We start from the raw sequence: 23231 nt of genomic DNA on the forward strand, positions 1-23231 counted from the left end.
GCCCTCTTCCACCATCACTTCCACCCTCTACCACCATCGCTACCACTATCACTACCACCATCACAACCAGTACCACTCTCTACCACCATCACAACCAGTACCACTCTCTACCACCATCACAACCAGTACCACTCTCTACCACCATCACAACCAGTACCACTCTCTACCACCATCACAACAAGTACCACCCTCTGCCACCATCACTACCACCCTCTACCACCACCACTTTCGTATTTTTCTACAGATGTTTTCTTGAATCCTATCGTGTTTCCCATATCCTTTACCAAAGGGCTGGCTCTAGAAGCTTTCTTGGGGCCTATTTTGTGGCTTATTTAGTGGTTACAAGCACTAGAAACAGTGGAATAATCCAAAATGTATGGGAGGCACACGTGGAAACCGAATGCAACAGCTTGTAAACAATGGCACACTGAATCTTGGAGTGGCTGGGGACATGTTCCGGACGAACATCGTTAGTTAAGTTTTTTGCCGTTGGTTAAGGTATTTTTTCTACGGCAAAAAGCGCTGTTAGACAAAATTGCCATTACTTAATGCCGCCATTAGTTGAGGGTCTACTGTATAAATAATTGGAGGGTATTTCATTTTAACAAATTTTTTCCATACAAGTCATTGCCCACGAAGGCAGGGTAATCTTAACAAGGAAAGCACATTTACTAATATTCATTCCCTGGGTATCTTTCCATGAACATCTCAGTCCAGATAACCCTCCTAACTGCAAAATTCCCATCTTTCAAAGAACAGGCACTGTACTCTTTAAGTCTGGTTAATCAATTTTACTATATCCCTTCATAGATATTACCTTGTTCACACTCCAACACTACATCAAATACTTAGAGAAACACTTGTCTGCACTTACTAATTCTGCAGTCAGGGATTAACCATGCTCAGTTCGGGATTATGAACTGCATTATGAAAGAGGAAAGCAAACATATTTTCTTTATGACTAGTGAAATCTCAGTGATATGACTAAACAACTCATGAAATGGGTGGAATGCGAACTCGTATTCTATGAATATTTTACGATCGTGTCATAATGACTTTGCAAATCACAGATGATGGCTTTGAAAGGACTTTAGGTAGAGCTTGCCACAGACATGTTGGTGTGAGACTTGTTATGTAGGATCAAGCAAAATTATATTATATTCATTTTATCATGATGAAGTTAGGCTGCTGAATTAATCCTGTTTGAAAATTAAGAATGTGCACATCATATTAATTCACACATTTATGCAGTATTTATCATTGAGAAGAGAAAATGTTCATGAACATCTGTCTTCCAAATAGGTTTTGTTTATTTAATTGACTCTGCTTAAAAAAGCACAGCAGTGTTTTTCATTTTAAAGCATTTCACTTGTAACAGGGAATATACATTTTAAACACCTGTTCCAGTATGTTTTTATCTGCATAATCATTTATAAATAAAGTTAATTGTGTTATGACTGTAAATTAAAGATTTCATGAGGATACTTTTATACCATATGTGACTTGTGTAGACTTTTAATGTTGTGTTTTTATTCAATTATACTTTAGTAAGTTTCCTTATTATTTGGTTCTGGACACTGTACTAGTGCAGATATATCTGTGAACTGGGAACATCAGCTCGGCTGTCTGTTAGTTACTATCTTACATCTAGATATATTTGTGCTTACAGGGGGACTACTTTTCTGTGTCCAAGATGCTGCTCTTTGTGAAGTTATGGACTCCATTTCACAGCATAACTTTTCAACAGATCGAGATCACAACATTATGTCTTCTGGTAAGTTTTTTTTTTTATGCCACATCAGACATTTTCCACCAAGGTAGAGTAATCCAAAGAAACCAGTACATTACTCACAAAATTGTAATAACACATCTACAAATAAACCCCAGAGCGGCCTGGAAATTTACGACACTCTCCATGGGTTCAAGCCCCACCCGTTGTGTGGTTGAAAGCAGTGCATTTTCCATCACTTGCTATCTAGCTGTCAGAGTTATACCATGTTGTTCAGTGTATTTCATAGTTCAGTCTGAAAAATATTTTCATAGAAACAAACTAAAAATAGAAGTTTCACGACTGTGTCTTTAAATAGTGTGTACTACACTTGATATAATTAAACAGCTTCAGGTTTGTCTTAGAGATATTTAAAATGGATTTATATGCTTGTGCTTGCTTTGCTCACAGTTTTTTTAATATATTGCATTATTATTATATCAACTTTGCAGTTAATCTTTGCATATTCCTTCGGAAATTGAGGCTATAAAATTACTGTATTTCAATTCCTCAAGCTCAGGTTTATAGTTTATGGAATTGTGTATTTGTGTAAATGAACACAAATACTCAACTTAAGACAACATCTCAATTCTCTCCTGGACTGTTATGAAGTGTATATTGTGTGTTACACTGTCCATTATTAAAAAAATTATATTCTGCTAATGAACACGTAAATTCGTCTAGATATAAATTAATGTGTAAATATGCAATATCTAAATCTGAGGTGGCTGGTAGGTTTTAAGTGGTGGTGTCTCATCATCGAGCTTTAACTTGCGAGGCTCTTAGATCAGAGCAAGTGAAATTGAGTAGTTTTGGAGATATGACATGCATTTGGAGTGTGAGCAAGGTAATGTATGTGATGGGATTCAGACAAACTACTTATATAAGATATGCCTTTCTGTAACTCGTGCATACTCTTTTTCTTTTTTTCATTTATATATTTTATGGCTTTTTCTTAGTTTTTTATTTGAATTGCTTTTATATTTTAACTAAAATATGTTTATTCAACATAGATATTTTAAGTGCACTTTTGACCTTTTTTATTAGTTGACTAAAGTTCTTAGGTCTCTATCATTGATGAATCCAAATTTCTGCTATTGCATGAGATCAGCTTCTTTGTTATGAATTATGATAGTGAGCTGCTGTTAGCAAACCATGTTGCATCGAATAATATTAATCACGTATCTTAAATTTACCATTATATGATTAATTACATTATCGATCAGCTTGCTTAAAAATTAACAAATTAGCATTTAAGTATAGTCAATTTGTTCATCTGTTTGCATTTCTTTGTGTTATACTTATTGCCTGGTGAATGGTTAAGAATAAGTACAGTAAACCCTCAGTATAACAAACTTTTAAATTAACTGGCAAAATACACTGGGTAAATTGTACTTTTAACATCTTTTTCTCTTTTTTTATATAATGAGTACTATATTAGGTGTACAGTACAGTATTTTGTTTTGGATATTTTTAAACATTATTCTGGTTTAACAAAGACCTGGACAATCCCCCTATTAGTCTATATTGAGAGGTTACTGTATTACCTAATTATATAATTCAGAATTATTTTCTTGAAAGTATTGTAGGAAGTTGCCTTCTTGATCATTAGCCATATTAGCTTATGCTTATCAGTCTCCTAAACCTGTAGGTGCCTCAGACACAGTTAGTTCGCATGGTGACTATAACAGTCTCCTGGACGAGAGCTGCGACACGCTGCCTGAAGGAAGTCTCGGCCAAGTTGGCTCCCCAAACTTCACCAGTGCAGCCACTAGCCATGGTAATAATTACATTCTTATGTTTCCTTTCACCTCTAATTAAAATTACATGTTTTGATCATGTTTTATACTTATCACTATGTGTTTATGAACGGAATGCCTCCTGAATATGGTACAGTCCTTTGCATTTATAATACTTATCCCCTGTTGTTTTTAAATATCAGTAGTTAGTATTTAGTTAAAAAATCATAATACAGTTGATAAAGAATTTTTAAGTTTAATTGTTGTCTAAATTAATTAGTGATTAATAAAGCCAATAAACAGGTAAATGGCTGACTAAGCTGTTAACCGCTGTTTTATAATTATTAGTATTGTCATCAATTGTCATCATTATTCATTGTCATTTATTTGAAGACTTGTTTTGCAGCAACCTTGCCGAGTACTACAGAGGGTGAAGCTCTGCAGGTCTTAGAAGATTCTGGTAAAGCAAGTCATGTGTAATTTACTAACAACATAGAATTAGTTGAACCTACAGATATGGCTACTAATTTTACCTCTGTATTTATATTATGAATATGTCTTTTGTGCTATGATAATAACTGCTTTTTTTTTGTCCTAAATATTTCAGTGATGTAACAATTTGTGCACTTTATATGAGATACAGAATTTGTTTTGTACAGCACAGGTACATAATATGTTGTGTACAGCACAAGTACACAGTGTGTTGTGTACAGCACAAGTACACAATGTGTTGTGTACAGCACAAGTACACAGTGTGTTGTGTACAGCACAAGTGCACAGTGTGTTGTGTACAGCACAAGTACACAGTGTGTTGTGTACAGCACAAGTGCACAGTGTGTTGTGTACAGCACAAGTAGTACACAGTGTGTTGTGTACAGCACAAGTAGTACACAGTGTGTTGTGTACAGCACAAGTAGTGCACAGTGTGTTGTGTACAGCACAAGTAGTACACAGTGTGTTGTGTACAGCACAAGTAGTACACAGTGTGTTGTTTACAGCACAAGTAGTACACTGTGTTGTGTACAGCACAAGTAGTACACAGTGTGTTGTGTACAGCACAAGTAGTACACAGTGTGTTGTGTACAGCACAAGTAGTACACAGTGTGTTGTGTACAGCACAAGTACACAGTGTGTTGTGTACAGCACAAGTACACAGTGTGTTGTGTACAGCACAAGTAGTACACAGTGTGTTGTGTACAGCACAAGTAGTACACAGTGCGTTGTGTACAGCACAAGTAGTACACAGTGTGTTGTGTACAGCACAAGTAGTACACAGTGTGTTGTGTACAGCACAAGTAGTACACAGTGTGTTGTGTACAGCACAAGTAGTACACAGTGTGTTGTGTACAGCACAAGTAGTACACAGTGTGTTGTGTACAGCACAAGTAGTACACAGTGTGTTGTGTACAGCACAAGTACACAGTGTGTTGTGTACAGCACAAGTAGTACACAGTGTGTTGTGTACAGCACAAGTAGTACACAGTGTGTTGTGTACAGCACAAGTAGTACACAGTGTGTTGTGTACAGCACAAGTAGTACACAGTGTGTTGTGTAGAGCACAAGTAGTACACAGTGTGTTGTTTACAGCACAAGTAGTACACAGTGTGTTGTGTACAGCACAAGTAGTACACAGTGTGTTGTGTACAGCACAAGTAGTACACAGTGTGTTGTGTACAGCACAAGTACACAGTGTGTTGTGTACAGCACAAGTACACAGTGTGTTGTGTACAGCACAAGTACACAGTGTGTTGTGTACAGCACAAGTAGTACACAGTGTGTTGTGTACAGCACAAGTAGTACACAGTGTGTTGTGTACAGCACAAGTAGTACACAGTGTGTTGTGTACAGCACAAGTAGTACACAGTGTGTTGTGTACAGCACAAGTAGTACACAGTGTGTTGTGTACAGCACAAGTAGTACACAGTGTGTTGTGTACAGCACAAGTAGTACACAGTGTGTTGTGTACAGCACAAGTAGTACACAGTGTGTTGTGTACAGCACAAGTAGTACACAGTGTGTTGTGTACAGCACAAGTAGTACACAGTGTGTTGTGTACAGCACAAGTAGTACACAGTGTGTTGTGTACAGCACAAGTACACAGTGTGTTGTGTACAGCACAAGTAGTACACAGTGTGTTGTGTACAGCACAAGTAGTACACAGTGTGTTGTGTACAGCACAAGTACACAGTGTGTTGTGTACAGCACAAGTACACAGTGTGTTGTGTACAGCACAAGTACACAGTGTGTTGTGTACAGCACAAGTACACAGTGTGTTGTGTACAGCACAAGTACACAGTGTGTTGTGTACAGCACAAGTAGTACACAGTGTGTTGTGTACAGCACAAGTACACAGTGTGTTGTGTACAGCACAAGTAGTACACAGTGTGTTGTGTACAGCACAAGTAGTACACAGTGTGTTGTGTACAGCACAAGTAGTACACAGTGTGTTGTGTACAGCACAAGTAGTACACAGTGTGTTGTGTACAGCACAAGTAGTACACAGTGTGTTGTGTACAGCACAAGTACACAGTGTGTTGTTTACAGCACAAGTAGTACACAGTGTGTTGTGTACAGCACAAGTAGTACACAGTGTGTTGTGTACAGCACAAGTAGTACACAGTGTGTTGTGTACAGCACAAGTACACAGTGTGTTGTGTACAGCACAAGTACACAGTGTGTTGTGTACAGCACAAGTACACAGTGTGTTGTGTACAGCACAAGTACACAGTGTGTTGTGTACAGCACAAGTACACAGTGTGTTGTGTACAGCACAAGTACACAGTGTGTTGTGTACAGCACAAGTACACAGTGTGTTGTGTACAGCACAAGTACACAGTGTGTTGTGTACAGCACAAGTACACAGTGTGTTGTGTACAGCACAAGTACACAGTGTGTTGTGTACAGCACAAGTACACAGTGTGTTGTGTACAGCACAAGTAGTACACAGTGTGTTGTGTACAGCACAAGTAGTACACAGTGTGTTGTGTACAGCACAAGTAGTACACAGTGTGTTGTGTACAGCACAAGTAGTACACAGTGTGTTGTGTACAGCACAAGTAGTACACAGTGTGTTGTGTACAGCACAAGTACACAGTGTGTTGTGTACAGCACAAGTACACAGTGTGTTGTGTACAGCACAAGTACACAGTGTGTTGTGTACAGCACAAGTACACAGTGTGTTGTGTACAGCACAAGTAGTACACAGTGTGTTGTGTACAGCACAAGTAGTACACAGTGTGTTGTGTACAGCACAAGTAGTACACAGTGTGTTGTGTACAGCACAAGTACACAGTGTGTTGTGTACAGCACAAGTAGTACACAGTGTGTTGTGTACAGCACAAGTAGTACACAGTGTGTTGTGTACAGCACAAGTAGTACACAGTGTGTTGTGTACAGCACAAGTAGTACACAGTGTGTTGTGTACAGCACAAGTAGTACACAGTGTGTTGTGTACAGCACAAGTACACAGTGTGTTGTGTACAGCACAAGTACACAGTGTGTTGTGTACAGCACAAGTACACAGTGTGTTGTGTACAGCACAAGTACACAGTGTGTTGTGTACAGCACAAGTAGTACACAGTGTGTTGTGTACAGCACAAGTAGTACACAGTGTGTTGTGTACAGCACAAGTAGTACACAGTGTGTTGTGTACAGCACAAGTACACAGTGTGTTGTGTACAGCACAAGTAGTACACAGTGTGTTGTGTACAGCACAAGTAGTACACAGTGTGTTGTGTACAGCACAAGTAGTACACAGTGTGTTGTGTACAGCACAAGTAGTACACAGTGTGTTGTGTACAGCACAAGTACACAGTGTGTTGTGTACAGCACAAGTACACAGTGTGTTGTGTACAGCACAAGTACACAGTGTGTTGTGTACAGCACAAGTGCACAATATTGTATTATATTTCTCCACAAGTGTTTTCAGTATGGGATATAATACAATATTTTTTTACATTTAATTAATGAATCAGTGTCACCATCGTTCCTAACTATAACTGTTTTCATACTTTCACCATGATTAACAAGGCTTTTATGGGCCATGTGACACAAGCCTTCATTCCTTTAAATATCAACAAGGAGAAGGTGACTCGTCTTGATCATGTTATCAATCTTCTTTATCTCTATATTTTGATCATTCATTTCGTCTAGAAGTCTCATTCCTTGATGGATTATCATATGCAGAATTTTCCCCAGGCATTATATGTTTTGAGGAAGTGAAGGATAAGTGGGGGAAAAGTGGGGGGAGGAATTTTCATTCATGCTAGTGGAAGGCTCTTGATCAGAGGAATGGAAGCAAGAATTTTTTTTTTAACATGTCTGCCATTTCCCACTGAGACAGGGGGATCCAGAAAAAAAAAGAAAGAAAAAACTTTCATCATCAATCAACACTTTCACCATTTTTTTTTTTTAACAAGTCGGCCGTCTCCCACTGAAGCAGGGTGACCCAAAAAGAAAGAAAATCCCCAAAAAGAAAATACTTTCATCATCATTCAACACTTTCACCTCACTCACACATAATCACTGTTTTTGCAGAGGTGCTAAGAATACAACAGTTTAGAAGCATATACGTATAAAAAAGATTTCAACAACCATTCCTGCAACCTGGTTAGTTTATCATACATAGTTTATTTATACGTAATGATGGTGAAAGTGTTGAATGATGATGAAAGTTTTTTCCTTTCTTTTTTGGGTCACTGCCTCGGTGAGAAACAGCCAACATGTTAAAAAAAAAAAAAAGTAATTTGTGAATAATTTAAAGATAACATCACTGAATATGTGCAGATTGGAATACACAGAGGTGCAATTTTTTTTTTTTCAACAAACCGGCCGCATCCCACCAAGGCAGGGTGGCCCAAAAAGAAAAACAAAAGAGAGGTGCAAGTAAGGGTAACAAATACAGGTAAATAAATAAGTAGTCTTATATCTATATATCTTTGGGACCTCCTCTTTCTTGAGCAAGATTTTCCCGTTTACAATTATCACCAGACGTATAAACCTTTTTCAAGGGTTATCATCCATTAAAAGGCCACTTGAATCACAGTATAGAACATATTTATTCCCATAATGTGTGGGAAGGTTGAGGATTGCATCAGGGGAAAATATACAGTAAGAAAGAAGAGGGAAAATTGGTTAAAGATAAAGGGGAAGGTAATAAAGATTTTAAGATATTGGAATGAAGACTCCCAGTGTGGAAATTTAGTATTGCTCTATAGCATATTAAAACATTTATGTATAAGAGGTGAAGCCTATATCACACAGAAAGTGAAGCATTTTGAAATTTTGATGCTTTAGTAATATTAGCACTAATTTTCACAGTTAAAGCAAACCTAAATATAAGTATAGCTTGTTTATCAAAGTGAACCGTGCTACACATTGAGAAGAAGTTTCAGTGAATTAAATTGTTAAGACCATTTTATTTTTACTGACAAACACAGCCAGTTAAACAGCTTTATAATGTATATTATTTCCAGATGTTTGACTTGTGCTATTATTTGGCTTATTTGCTTGCATCATATTAAGATACTGTGAATAATGTATCACATTATAAAACAAAGTAGACAAAAACAATGGTAAATACTGGTGACACTGTGGATTGGCACTTTTTATACTTCTGTATTTCCCAAGAGTCAGTTTAGCAGGTGTTTAATTGCACCTCACCTGCTTGTATATTATACACCAAATTTTGCTACATACTTAAGGCTGTTACATAAAAACAATTCTTCTTGGTCAGCTTTGTTCTTTCTGGCTATTCCTGTATTACTTTTGTTTTACCTTTGCTTTTCTTCAGTTCTGTGGTTCTGCCTATTTACTAACCACCAAAGAAGGGGCTCCTGACAGAGGGGGTGGGAGGGATAGAGGATTAGAGATTCATTGTCATTATACATCAGGGAATGTGAGTATCAGCACCTTCGGTAGACAAGGCATAAAGAAAAAAATAGGTATAAATAAAAATTAAAAAAAAAGAATTGTCAAAATATCTGAATTAATAAACTAAAATTAAAATATAAATTAAAAGTATTGTAAGTGCACATTGGAACCCCAGTTATCGCCTGTCCTAATAATTTGTGTATATATTCATTAGCATATAATTGACTCTTTTTGTGTTTATCTTATACTTGTCAGCCATCTCCCAACAAGATAGGGTGACCAAGAAACAACAAAGAAAAGGAAATATTCACCATCATTCATTCAGTAACTGCCTTGCCAGAAATGCACAAACATCACAGTTTAAATGACCTTCCTAGATGTAACATCCCCAGCCTTTCTTCAGAGTGCAAGCACTATACTGCCTACCTGCAGGACTCTAAGTCCTGCTAATTATTTGCCCTGAATTCCTTCATAAATGATACCTTGTTAACACTCCAACAATGGAATTTGTGTATAATTTACCTTTGCATGTGTTAGTTCATCAGATTTGATGTAACATATATGAATGTTAAAGTTTCCCATCTGTTGTCTGCACTGCCACTTCTGTATGAAACAGTAAGGTCCATTTGAACCTAGATTTTCATTCTTCAATTTACACACAGCAAGTGAAAATGAACCAAGTTCTCCACACTAGAAACTTGAGCATTTCAGTATTTTTTTTGTACATAAGCCATTTGTTAACAGTTCCTGTAACATTGTTTTCTTTCAGATGTTTATGCACAAATTACTGCCATTGCTTTCTTTTGAAATATCACCTCAGTATCATAAACAACTCATTTCTATCATTATTTGATATTAGGTAATTGAGGTTTTAATTGAAAACTAAACTTCTCATTCTTTCATAATATTTTGGAAGAGAGAAAGTTGTGAAATAAGGAAAAGGGAAATAGTGCTAATTGTGCCTTTTTTGACTCTGGTATCTACAGATTCAGCTCATGCTTTGTTTGTGCGATCAATTTATCTCGTATGCCATCGACTCATCTCTTCGTGGAAGAGTGATGTTAATGTTTCACTTGCTGGGCTGGAGCTGCTCTCTGGTTTGGCACGTCTTAATATTGCAGAGCAAGGTTTGTGACACCCATTTAATGCTTTGAAATTATCTTTTTTTACATGAAAGTTTAATTGATAATTTTAGAATGTTCATTGTGCAGCTGTTACTCAGTAAAGAAAAAAATGGCATGAAACCATTACGATGTATCCTACAGTCATTGTTGATGTTATTGGTGCGGCACGTGTGTGTGTTCATATACAAGTGGACAAATCCCTAGGTATCTCACCCACATATACTTTATTGCAACTAGTACAAGGGATGGTGTAGATTCCTGCAGTCTTCTCTGAGCTTCTCTTAGACTTAGTAATATACAGTAGGGCTCTGCTTTACGGCATTTCGCTAATACGGACATTTCAAATTATGACCAAAACTCATTATATGGCTCCCCCCTCCCCCCAACTTGACTCGCTGGCATTTACAGTGGACCCCCGCATAACGCTATTAATCCGTTCCTGAGAGCTCAATGTTATGTGAAATTATCGTTATGCGAATTAATTTTCCCCATAAGAAATAATGGAAATCAAATTAATCCGTGGAAGACACCCAAAAGTATGAAAAAAAAAATTTTTACCACATGAAATATTAATTTTAATACACACAAACTTAAGAAAACATGCACAGTTACATGACACTTACCTTTATTGAAGATGTGGTGATGATTGATAGGATGGGAGGAGGGGAGACTGGATGGTTTTAGTGTTTAGAAGGGGAATCCCCTTCCATTAGGACTTGAGGTGTCAAGTCCTTTTCCGGGGTTGCTTCCCTTCTTCTTTTAATGCCACTAGGACCAGCTTCAGAGTCACTGGACTTCTGTCGCACAACATATCTGTCCATAGTGGCCTGTACCTCTCGTTCCTTTATGACTTTCCTAAAGTGTTTCACAACAGTGTCAGTGTAATAGTCACCAGCACGGCTTGCAATAGCTGTCTGAGGGTGATTGTCATCAAAAAAGGTTTGCACTTTAAGCCACATTGCACACATTTCCTTAATCTTTGAAGTAGGCAACTTCTTCAATTTCTCTCTCCCCTCCTCCAAAGCAATTTCCTCAGGTGTGGCCTCTTGCTGTTGAAGTTGATCTAGCAGCTCATCAGTGGTTAGTTCTTCATTGTCCTCCTCCACCAACTCTTCCACATCCTCCCCACTAACCTCCAACCCCAAGGACTTCCCCAATGCCACAATTGATTCCTCAACTGGCATACTCCTCTCAGGGTTAGCCTCAAATCCTTCAAAATCCCTTTGGTCTACACATTCTGGCCACAGTTTCTTCCAAGCATAGTTCAAGGTCCTCTTAGTCACTTCCTCCCAAGCCTTACCTCTAAGGTTTACACAAGTGAGGATATTAAAGTGATCTCTCCAAAACTCTAAGAGAGTCAATTGAGTTTCTGAGGTCACTACAAAGCACCTTTCAAACAGAGCTTTTGTGTACAGTTTTTTGAAGTTTGCAATAACCTGCTGGTCCATGGGCTGCAGGAGAGGAGTGGTATTAGGAGGCAAAAACTTCATCTTAATGAAGCTCATGTCCCCACAAAGTCGCTCTGCCAAGTCTGTAGGATGACCAGGGGAATTGTCTAAAACCAGGAGGCACTTAAGGTCTAATTTCTTATCAGTTAGGTAATTTTTCACAGTGGGGGCAAATGCTTGGTGTAACCAGTCATAGAAAAAGTCCCTAGTGACCCATGCCTTACTGTTTGCCCTCCACAGCACACACAAATTAGCCTTGAGGATATTCTTTTGCCTGAACGCTCTGGGAGTTTCAGAGTGATACACTAATAAAGGCTTCACTTTGCAATCACCACTAGCATTGGCACACATGAGAAGAGTAAGCCTCTCTTTCATAGGCTTATGTCCTGGGAGTGCCTTTTCCTCCTCAGTAATGTAGGTCCTGCTTGGCATTTTCTTCCAAAACAGGCCTGTTTCGTCACAATTAAACACTTGTTCAGGTTTCAGTCCTTCACTGTCTATGTACTCCTTGAATTCCTGCACATATTTTTCAGCTGCTTTTTGGTCCGAACTGGCAGCCTCACCATGCCTTATCACACTATGTATGCCACTACGCCTCTTAAATCTCTCAAACCAACCTTTGCTGGCCTTAAATTCACTGAAGGCATTTTTCTAATTAAATCCTCGTGCAACTTCCTAGCCTTTTCATTTATGATCGCTTGAGAGATGCTATTGCCTGCTATCTGCTTTTCGTTTATCCACACCAATAACAGTCTCTCAACATCTTCTATCACTTGCGATCTCTGTTTCGAAAGCACAGTTAAACCTTTGGCAAGAACAGCTTCCTTGATTGCCGTTCTCTTGGACACAATAGTAGCAATGGTTGATTGGGGTTTACTATACAACCTGGCCAGCTCGGAGACACGCACTCCACTTTCATACTTAGCAATGATCTCTTTCTTCATCTCCATAGTAATTCTCACCCTTATTCCTGTAGGGTTGGCACTAGAAGCTTTCTTGGGGCCCATGGTCACTTATTTTTCAGGTGAAATCACTATGAAAAGGCTGTAATAATACAAAATGTTCCGATTGTATGCTTGAATGTTACCGCGGAGGCTGGCTTGTAAACAATGCCACTGGCAGAACAAGTGAGGCTGGCTCAGGCCGCATGGACGCATTTCGGACAAATCGCATTGAGCGAATTTTTTAGCACTATGCAAGGCAAAATTTTAGCGATAAAATGTATCGCTATGCGGATTTAACGCTATGCGATGCCAACGTTATGCGGGGGTCCACTGCATATGCATTTATAAGTGGATAAAAAGGGCTTTCCACTTTACGGTGATTTCTGCTTTACAGCAGTAACCAGGAACTTGACCTGCTGTATAAGTGGGGCCCTGCTGTATACGATAACATTGGAGGTGATGCTTGTTCTCAGTTAAATATCTCAGTTTCCAGTCTGCCACAGTGTCTTTGTATCAACTTCTCAGTTTTACAGTTTTGAGTATTGTATATAAATTTTGGTTAGATTTATTTTAGGCATTCTAAAAGTTACTTTTATATTACTTTTATGTTACTTTTATATTACGCAAAATATTCTTGCCAACATATTTGCTTAAATTTCTTACCTATAAAATAATTGAGGTGACATGGTGATCTACCATATGGATTCTTGCTGATTTCAAAAAATTTAAATCTTTTTCTTGCAAGTCATGCTAACAGTGGTAAGTTGACTGTAAATAAAGTTCAGTATTACACATTTACCAGATGGGTTAGAGTGCAAACGTGCCGTGAAATGGTTATGCGACTACATAGCATATCAGTGCTCGAGACCACCCAGGGCACACTCCAAGGCAAGTTAAAAAATACAGTAATTGTCTTCCTTATCCTCTAGTTGTCACTCATACCTTTGGTAGTATTTATTGATTCTTTGAAGTATCTAAAAGTGTTTGGTTCATTACAATAAATAATAGCACTGTTTTCACCGTGCTGAAAAAAAAGAAAGCAAGCTTGTACAGTGGACCCCCGGTTAACGATATTTTTTCATTCCAGAAGTATGTTCAGGTGCCAGTACTGACCGAATTTGTTCCCATAAGGAATATTGAGAAGTAGATTAGTCCATTTCAGACCCCCAAACATACACGTACAAATGCACTTACATAAATACACTTACATAATTGGTCGCATTGGGAGGTGATCGTTATGCGGGGGTCCACTGTTTTACAAAAAGGCATTTTTTTTTTTTTGCTAATACGTGTTCAAGTGTATCACAAATATTAAAAATAATAATATTTAATTTTTATCATCATATTTTTAGTACTGTTTTGCATTAGAGAATTTTTAAACTAGCATTCACAGTTAGAGCTTCCTAGTCACCTCAAATTGTTCTCATGAACTAAATAATGTAGTTGTAATGTACCTTCCATAGGATCTGCACTCAACCATTGTTGCAGCATTCCATTGTGCAAGTGTGTGGCTGGTTGCTCACCCATACCTACTCCAGGATAAAGAATGTCTGTCAACAGTACTGGAAGTTGTGGAGCTTGGCATCTCAGGATCAAAGTCACAAGTAAGCTATTTATTAAGTGAAAATGATGATATTATTTTGCAAGATTGATTGAAGCTGTGATATAGATTTTATAATTTCAACTGTGTGATATTCTTTAATGATAATTAATTCAATCTGATTTCCCGGTAAAGTAGATACAGTAGGACCCTGCTTTACGGTGTTCCGCTAATACGGACATTTCAAATTATGATCAAAACTCGCTATATGGCTCTACCATACCTCCCACACCTGACTTTCTACAAGTAAATACTACTCATCTCTTGCCCTACATTAAGACTATAAATATTTTAAGGTAAGTAATGAGTGTACTGTGTGTGTACTTTACTTTTTATTGTTTTTAATACCTAGTTCTATTACTAACTTAGTATATGTTAGTGTAAACTTGTTATCTGGCATTTATATGCATTATTTATGAGTGGAAAAAATGGCGTTCGTTCTGCTTTCCGGCGGTAGCTTGGAGCCCAAACTGCCGTATAAGTGGGGCCCTTCTGTGCAGTTTATTCACTTGGGCAAAATGAATGATATAAAATTACAGTCTAGAAGATAAACCACCTTAGTATAGCTCATAAGGTACAGTTTTCATAAAATTTAAGAGTGTAACAGTTGACATCAAATTTAATTCAAGTCTAAAAGTATTTAAACATACTTGAGAACCTAGAACATAACAGCTGTGAATATGGACTTAAGAATGTGAAGCATCTTTTTCTGAATTGCTCTTTGTTAGGGAGATACTCAGTAGTTTTGTCTTCATTAAATTTTATACTTGTTTTAAAGACATTTTCTTTCTTGCTGATGAATCTTCTGTACTGTACTTCAGGAAGTTTATTAAAAAGTTAGGTTTATATATTAAAAAGTTTATATATTTCTTTAAAGTGTCTCATTTTATTCTAACTTTTCAGTATTCACATATATTTCAACCTAAAATACTGTATTTACAGTCATATATGTAAAGATTCATGCATCAGGAGAGTATTGTTGTGTTTTCATTTGCTGGAATGTATGCAATGTTCTTTCCTCATATGTATCAGCAACATTACTACTACTTACTACTTATTCCATACTAAGTGTTATCTACCAGATCTATACCAACTAGCATAAAGTTTGTCATAACATTGTACTATCAGGAAATTACTCATGCTTATTTAATACATATTCTATTAGGTAAGTGTCAAGAAGTATATTGAAGACATACCAGCCAAGTATGTAATGTATTCCCAGGTTAAGTCCAGTGATGCCCCTCGTCTGAAGCACGAGAAAGAGCTGAAGCCAGCCAGTATGCGAGTGCGAGACTCTGCTGAAGCTTTATTGTCTTGCGTGCTCTCACAAGTAAGGAACAATTGAGGCTTTTATAATTTTTAGTGAAAATGTAAAGCATTTGGATGATTTTTGTGTTGGTGGTATCATAGATGAAAAGATTTTACAAAGCTCTTCATTTAGTAATTTTTACAGAAGGGTTTACTAGTTCCCTTGCTCCTTACATTTTAGTCGCCTCTTACGACACGCATAACTTATGGAGGAAGAATTCTTCTCCACTTCCTCATGGAGGATAGGATATTTTTTTTTTTTTTTTTCAACAAGTCGGTCGTCTCCCACCGAGGCAGGGTGACCCAAAAAAGAAAGAAAATCCCCAAAAAGAAAATACTTTCATCATCATTCAACACTTTCACCACACTCACACATTATCACTGTTTTTGCAGAGGTGCTCAGAATACAACAGTTTAGAAGCATACACATATAAAGATACACAACATATCCCTCCAAACTGCCAGTATCCCAAACCCCTCCTTTAAAGTGCAGGCATTGTACTTCCCATTTCCAGGACTCAAGTCTGACTATATGAAAATAACTGGTTTCCCTGAATTTTTTTTTTTTTTTTTTTCAACAAGTCGGCCGTCTCCCACCGAGGCAGGGTGACCCAAAAAAAATATTACCCTGCTCACACTCCAACAGATTGTCAGGTCCCAAGTACCATTCGTCTACATTCACTCCTATCTAACACGCTCACGCACGCTTGCTGGAAGTCCAAGCCCCTTGCCCACAAAACCTCCTTTACCCCCTCTCTCCAACCCTTTCGAGGACGACCCCTACCCCGCCTTCCTTCCCCTATAGATTTATATGCTTTCCATGTCATTCTACTTTGATCCATTCTCTCTAAATGACCAAACCACCTCAACAACCCCTCTTCTGCCCTCTGACTAATACTTTTATTAACTCCACACCTTTTCCTAATTTCCACACTCCGAATTTTCTGCATAATATTTACACCACACATTGCCCTTAAACAGGACATCTCCACTGCCTCCAACCGTCTCCTCGCTGCTGCATTTACCACCCAAGCTTCACACCCATATAAGAGTGTTGGTACTACTATACTTTCATACATTCCCTTCTTTGCCTCCATAGATAACGTTTTTTGACTCCACATATACCTCAACGCACCACTCACCTTTTTTCCCTCATCAATTCTATGATTAACCTCATCCTTCATAAATCCATCCGCCGACACGTCAACTCCCAAGTATCTGAAAACATTCATTTCTTCCATACTCCTCCCCAATTTGATATCCAATTTTTCTTTATCTAAATCATTTGATACCCTCATCACCTTACTCTTTTCTATGTTCACTTTCAACTTTCTACCTTTACACACATTCCCAAACTCATCCACTAACCTTTGCAATTTTTCTATAGAATCTCCCATAAGCACAGCATCATCAGCAAAAAGTAACTGTGTCAATTCCCATTTTGAATTTGATTCCCCTAAATTTAATCCTACCCCTCTCCCGAACACCCTAGCATTTACTTCCTTTACAACCCCATCTATAAATATATTAAACAACCATGGTGACATTACACATCCCTGTCTAAGACCTACTTTTACCGGGAAGTAGTCTCCCTCTTCTACACACCCTAACCTGAGCCTCACTATCCTCATAAAAACTCTTTACAGCATTTAATAACTTACCACCTATTCCATATACTTGCAACATCTGCCACATTGCTCTTCTATCCACTCTATCATATGCCTTTTCTAAATCCATAAATGCAATAAAAACTTCCCTACCTTTATCTAAATACTGTTCACATATATGCTTCAATGTAAACACTTGATCTACACATCCCCTACCCACTCTGAAACCTCCTTGCTCATCCACAATCCTACGTTCTGTCTTACCTCTAATTCTTTCAATTATAACTCTACCGTACACTTTTCCTGGTATACTCAGTAAACTTATTACTCTATAATTTTTAGTCTCTTTTGTCCCCTTTCCCTTTACATAAAGGGACTATATATGCTCTCCGCCAATCCCTAGGTACCTTCCCCTCTTTCATACATTTATTAAACAAAAGTACCAACCACTCCAACACTATATCCCCCCCTGCTTTTAACATTTCTTTCATGATCCCATCAGTTCCTGCTGCTTTACCCCCTTTCATTTTACGTAATGCCTCACGTACCTCCACCACACTTACATTCTGCTCTTCTTCACTCCTAAAAGATGGTATACCTCCCTGACCAGTGCAGGAAATTACTGCCTCTCTTTCTTCCTTAACCTTTAAAAGTTCCTCAAAATATTCTCGCCATCTACCTAATACCTCCCTCTCCCCATCTACTAACTCCCCTACTCTGTTCTTAACTGACAAATCCATACTTTCCCTAGGCTTTCTTAACTTGTTTAACTCTAAAAAAATTTCTTATTTTCATTAAAATTTCTTGACAGTACCTATCCCACTCTATCATCTGCTCTCCTTTTGCACTCTCTCACCACTCTCTTTACCTTTCTTTTACTCTCCATATACTCTGCTCTTCTTATAACACTTCTGCTTTGTAAAAACCTCTCATAAGCTACCTTTTTCTCTTTTATCACACCCTTTACTTCATCATTCCACCAATCACTCCTCTTTCCTCCTGCCCCCACCCTCCTATAACCACAAACTTCTGCCCCACATTCTAATACTGCATTTTTAAAACTATTCCAACCCTCTTCAACCCCCCCACTACTCATCTTTGCACTAGCCCACCTTTCTGCCAATAGTCGCTTATATCTCACCTGAGTTCCTCCTCCCTTAGTTGATACACTTTCACCTCCCTCTTACTTGTTGTTGCCACCTTCCTCTTTTCCCATCTACCTCTTACTCTAACTGTAGCTACAACTAAATAATGATCCAATATATCAGTTGCCCCTCTATAAACATGTACATCCTGGAGCCTACCCATCAACCTTTTATCCACCAATACATAATCTAATAAACTACTTTCATTACATGCTACATCATACCTTGTATATTTATTTATCCTCTTTTTCATAAAATATGTATTACTTATTACCAAGTCTCTTTCTACACATAGCTCAATTAAAGGCTCCCCATTTACATTTACCCCTGGCACCCCAAATTTACCTACTACTCCCTCCATAACATTTTTACCCACTTTAGCATTGAAATCCCCCAACCACCATTACTCTCACACTTGATTAAAAACTCACCATGCATTCACTCAACATATCCCAAAATCTCTCTCTCTCTCCTCTACACTTCTCTCTTCTCCAGGTGCATACACACTTATTATAACCCACTTTTCACATCCAATCTTTATTTTACTCCACATAATCCTTGAATTAATACATTTATAGTCCCTCTTTTCCTGCCATAGCTCATCCTTCAACATTATTGCTACTCCTTCTTTAGCTCTAACTCTGACTTAAGAAATCGTAATGACACGATTGCAAATAAACCATAGAGTTCGTCACGGCCACGCTAGCTGGAGATTCGTCTGTAAAAACTTGCATTTGTGGTCACAGAGGTGCCTGTGCTAACCTTCCTATGGTGTAGAAATATACCTAGTTGGATGAATCTTATTGTGGCTAGCTGGTCTAGTGGTTAGCGCGACGGGCTGGAGTTTTGAGACTCTATGACCGCGGGTTCAATCCCGGCCGGGGGTATGGCTCTAACTCTATTTGAAACCCCTGACCTAATCCCATTTATTCCTCTCCATTGAAACTCTCCCACCCCCTTCAGCTTTGTTTCACTTAAAGCCAGGACATCCAGCTTCTTCTCATTCATAACATCCACAATCATCTCTTTCTTATCATTTGCACAACATCCACGCACATTCAGACTTCCCACTTTGACAATTTTCTTCTTCTTATTCTTTTTAGTAATCTTTACAGGAAAAGGGGTTACTAGCCCATTGTTCCCGGCATTTTAGTTGACTTGTACAACATGCATGGCTTACGGAGGAAAGATTCTTATTCCACTTCCCCATGGATATAAAAGGAAAAGTAATAAGACCAAGAACTATTAAGATAAAATCAAAGAAAACTCAGATGAGTGTGTATAAATAAATGTGTACATGTATGTGTAGTGTGACCTAAGTGTAAGTAGAAGTAGCAAGACATACCTGTAATCTTGCATATTTATGAGACAGGATAATTATGATGTGTAAATTAAATGATGGGGAAGTGTGTTTCCTATTTTTGAGTCACCCGTCCCTTGGTGTGAGACGGCTGATGTTGTTAAAAAAAAAATGTTAGGTGAAATGGTGTAGCGTTGGAAGGTGATATAGTATATTAATCCCTATCTTAATGAGGTTACCTACTTATTGTACCCTGTCAAGGCTTGAACCCACTGGAGCTAATTGGGATTCTTAAGTAGGCTTTTAAGTAGTTTTTGCTTTTGTTCACCTCTACTGTGGTTACTTTGGAAACTAATTTTTGCCTATTATTGTGTAGGGAGGATCCTTTGGATTTCTTTTGAACCATGTTAAAAAAAATAATGAATAAAGAATAAAAAGGCACAATACCATGCCTGGGGCAAAGTGCAAATATCCTGCTCATAGGAGAATGAAACTTACGAAAATGTTTTGGTTGTGGGAGAAACTGTTCTAGTGTAGATGGCATAGTTGGTAACCAGGGGTAAATGATAATGGGGGTCTTTAATTGAACTATGTATAGAAAGAGGTTTGCGAATAGGTAATACATATTTTAAGAAAAAGAGGATAAATAAGTATATCATTTATGATACAGAGTGTAATGGTAGCTGTTAGATTGTCTATTAGGAAATAAGAAGTCGATGGGTAGGCTTCTAGATATTCATGTGTTTAGAGAGGACATTTATATCAGATCATTATTTAGTGGCAGCTACAGTGAGAGTAAGAGGTAAATGGGGTACAAGGAGAATGTCATCAGTGGGCAAGAATGAAGTGAAAGTTAGTCACTTAAAGGTGGATAAGATGGATGAATTTGGTAGGGTATGTAAAAGAAGAAAATTAAAAGTGAATACAGGAAAGAGTAAGGTTATGAGGATAACGAAAAGATTAGGTGATGAAAGATTGGATATCAGATTGGAGGGAGAGAGTATGGAGGAGGTGAATGTATTCAGATATTTGGGAGTGGACGTGTCAGCGGATGGGTCTATGAAAGATTAGGTGAATCATAGAATTGATGAGGGGAAAAGGGTGAGCGGTGCACTTAGGAGTCTGTGGAGACAAAGTACTTTGTCCTTGGAGGCAAAGAGGGGAATGTATGAGAGTATAGTTTTACCAACGCTCTTATATGGTTGTGAAGCATGGGTGATGAATGTTGCAGCAAGGAGAAGGCTGGAGGCAGTGGAGATATCATGTCTGAGGGCAATGTGTGGCGCAAATATAATGCAGAGAATTCGTAGTTTGGAAGTTAGGAGGAGGTGCGGGATTGCCAAAACTGTTGTCCAGAGGGCTGAGGAAGGGTTGTTGAGGTGGTTTGGACATGTAGAGAGAATGGAGCGAAACAGAATGACTTCAAGAGTGTATCAGTCTGTAGTGGAAGGAAGGCGGGGTAGGGGTCGGCCTAGGAAAACTTGGAGGGAGGGGGTAAAGGAGGTTTTGTGTGCAAGGGGCTTGGACTTCCAGCGGGCATGCGTGAGTGTGTTTGATAGGAGTGAATGGAGACAAGTGGTTTTTAATACTTGACGTGCTGTTGGAGTGTGAGCAAAGTAACATTTATGAAGGGATTCAGGGAAACTGGCAGGCCGGACTTGAGTCCTGGAGATGGGAAGTACAGTGTCTGCACTCTGAAGGAGGGGTGTTAATGTTGCAGTTTAAAAAACTGTAGTGTAAAGCACCCTTCTGGCAAGACAGTGATGGAGTGAATGATGGTGAAAGTTTTTCTTTTTTGGGCCACCCTGCCTTGGTGGGAATCGGCCAGTGTGCTAATAAAAAAAGAAAAGATATAAACAACTATTAGAAAAAAGGTGGGCTAGAGAGAGTACAGATAATGAGGAAGGGGTTGAAAAAATAAGGGATAGATTGAAGAATGCAGTGTTGGTGTGTGCAGAAGTTTGAGAGTATAGGAGGGTCGGGATATTGTAGTTCAGACATCCATCTGAACTGTGATGTCGGCACACTTCTGCCAAGACATTAATTGAATGAGTGACGGTGAAAGTGTTTCTTTTTATAGGTTACAATACCTCAATGGGAGATGTCCAGTGTATTAAAAAAGAAACATATTAATGACGTGGTTTACTTTCTGCATGTTTGTTATGCATTTCAAGGACCATAAGTTCAACTTTGAAGAGCTTTTTTATTACACTAATTATTCATGGCTACTACAGTTCAGACCAGTTTATATATTTTGTTTTGAAATTAGCAAAATATGAGAAACTGAAGAATAAACTTGATCAGTTATTTTATACTTTGTTTTTTTCTACAGGTTGGCACTTTTCCATCGGTGTGCGGTGCTGAATCATTATCATCACTATTAGATGAGGTGACTCTTCTGCGACACTGTAACACCTGGGGTGGTTCAGACCAGCTCACACGAGACTCTGCAGCTCAGCACTTCAGATATTTTGTTGCCCAAAATTCAATTATGCTGGCCCTCTTAGAACAACCGCTTGGCAATCATCAAGGTATCACAGTTCCCTCTGTCACACACCTAAAAAAAAAAAAAAACAGAAAAACACAATTAGCTTATTTATTCTACAAAACAATCTTTTTCTTGTTAACACTGGCCATCTCCCATTGAGGTAGGATGACCTGTAAAAGAAACACCTTCACCATCATTCACTCCATCACTGTCTTGCCAAAGGCATGCTGAAACTACAGTTCAGATGCCCCTCTAAACTGCAAATATCTCCATCACTCCTTCAAGAGTACAGGCACTATATTTTCCACCTCCAGGACTGGAGGTGAAAAATACAGTTTCCCTTAATCCCTTCAGAAAATGTTACCTTACATTTCAGCAGCTCATTAAGTCCTAAAAACCAATTACCTTCAGTTGCTCCTATGTAACATGTTTACACATGCCTGCTGGATGTCCAAGCCCATTGCACACAAAACCACCTTTACCCCCTTCCTCCAATTTTTCCTAGGGTGACCTCTATCCCTACCTTCCCTTCACTACAGATTTATACATTCTCCAAATCATCTGTTTTGATCCATCCTCTCTGAAGTCCAGACTACCTCAACAACCCCTCTGGATAATGCTTTTAATAACTCTCCACTTCCTTCTCATCTCCAAGCTATGAATTCTCTGCATAATATTTACACCACACATTGCCCTCAGACACATCATCACTACCTCCAGCCTCCTCACTGCAAAATTCATAACCTATGCTTCACAACCATATAACAGTGTTGGTTCCACTAAACTCTTATACATTCCCTTCTCTGCATGGATAACATTCATTGTCTCCACAGATACCTCAATGCATCACCCACTAGTTCAGTTTGTTTTGGTGTTTGTAACAGCATTC

At 38.3% G+C, this 23231-nt stretch overlaps 1 protein-coding gene across 6 annotated transcripts in view; it reads left to right on the top strand.

Moving 5' to 3' along the window:
* Positions 1–23231, top strand: part of LOC128695050 (ral GTPase-activating protein subunit beta) — a 78056-nt gene that overhangs the window by 26825 nt on the left and 28000 nt on the right. For 4 of the 6 annotated variants that reach the window (XM_070091291.1, XM_070091295.1, XM_070091293.1 and 1 more), the window contains 8 exons: positions 1670–1774; positions 3420–3548; positions 3914–3967; positions 10365–10505; positions 13697–13782; positions 14358–14498; positions 15717–15824; positions 22187–22385. In XM_070091291.1, coding sequence (XP_069947392.1) covers positions 1670–1774; positions 3420–3548; positions 3914–3967; positions 10365–10505; positions 13697–13782; positions 14358–14498; positions 15717–15824; positions 22187–22385 — 963 coding nt within the window. The remainder of the gene's footprint in view (positions 1–1669; positions 1775–3419; positions 3549–3913; positions 3968–10364; positions 10506–13696; positions 13783–14357; positions 14499–15716; positions 15825–22186; positions 22386–23231) is intronic. The other 2 variants (XM_070091294.1, XM_070091296.1) reach the window with 2 other exon arrangements.

The sequence above is a fragment of the Cherax quadricarinatus genome, chromosome 35, assembly GCF_038502225.1.
Source record: "Cherax quadricarinatus isolate ZL_2023a chromosome 35, ASM3850222v1, whole genome shotgun sequence".
In the NCBI taxonomy this organism is placed as follows: domain Eukaryota; kingdom Metazoa; phylum Arthropoda; class Malacostraca; order Decapoda; family Parastacidae; genus Cherax; species Cherax quadricarinatus.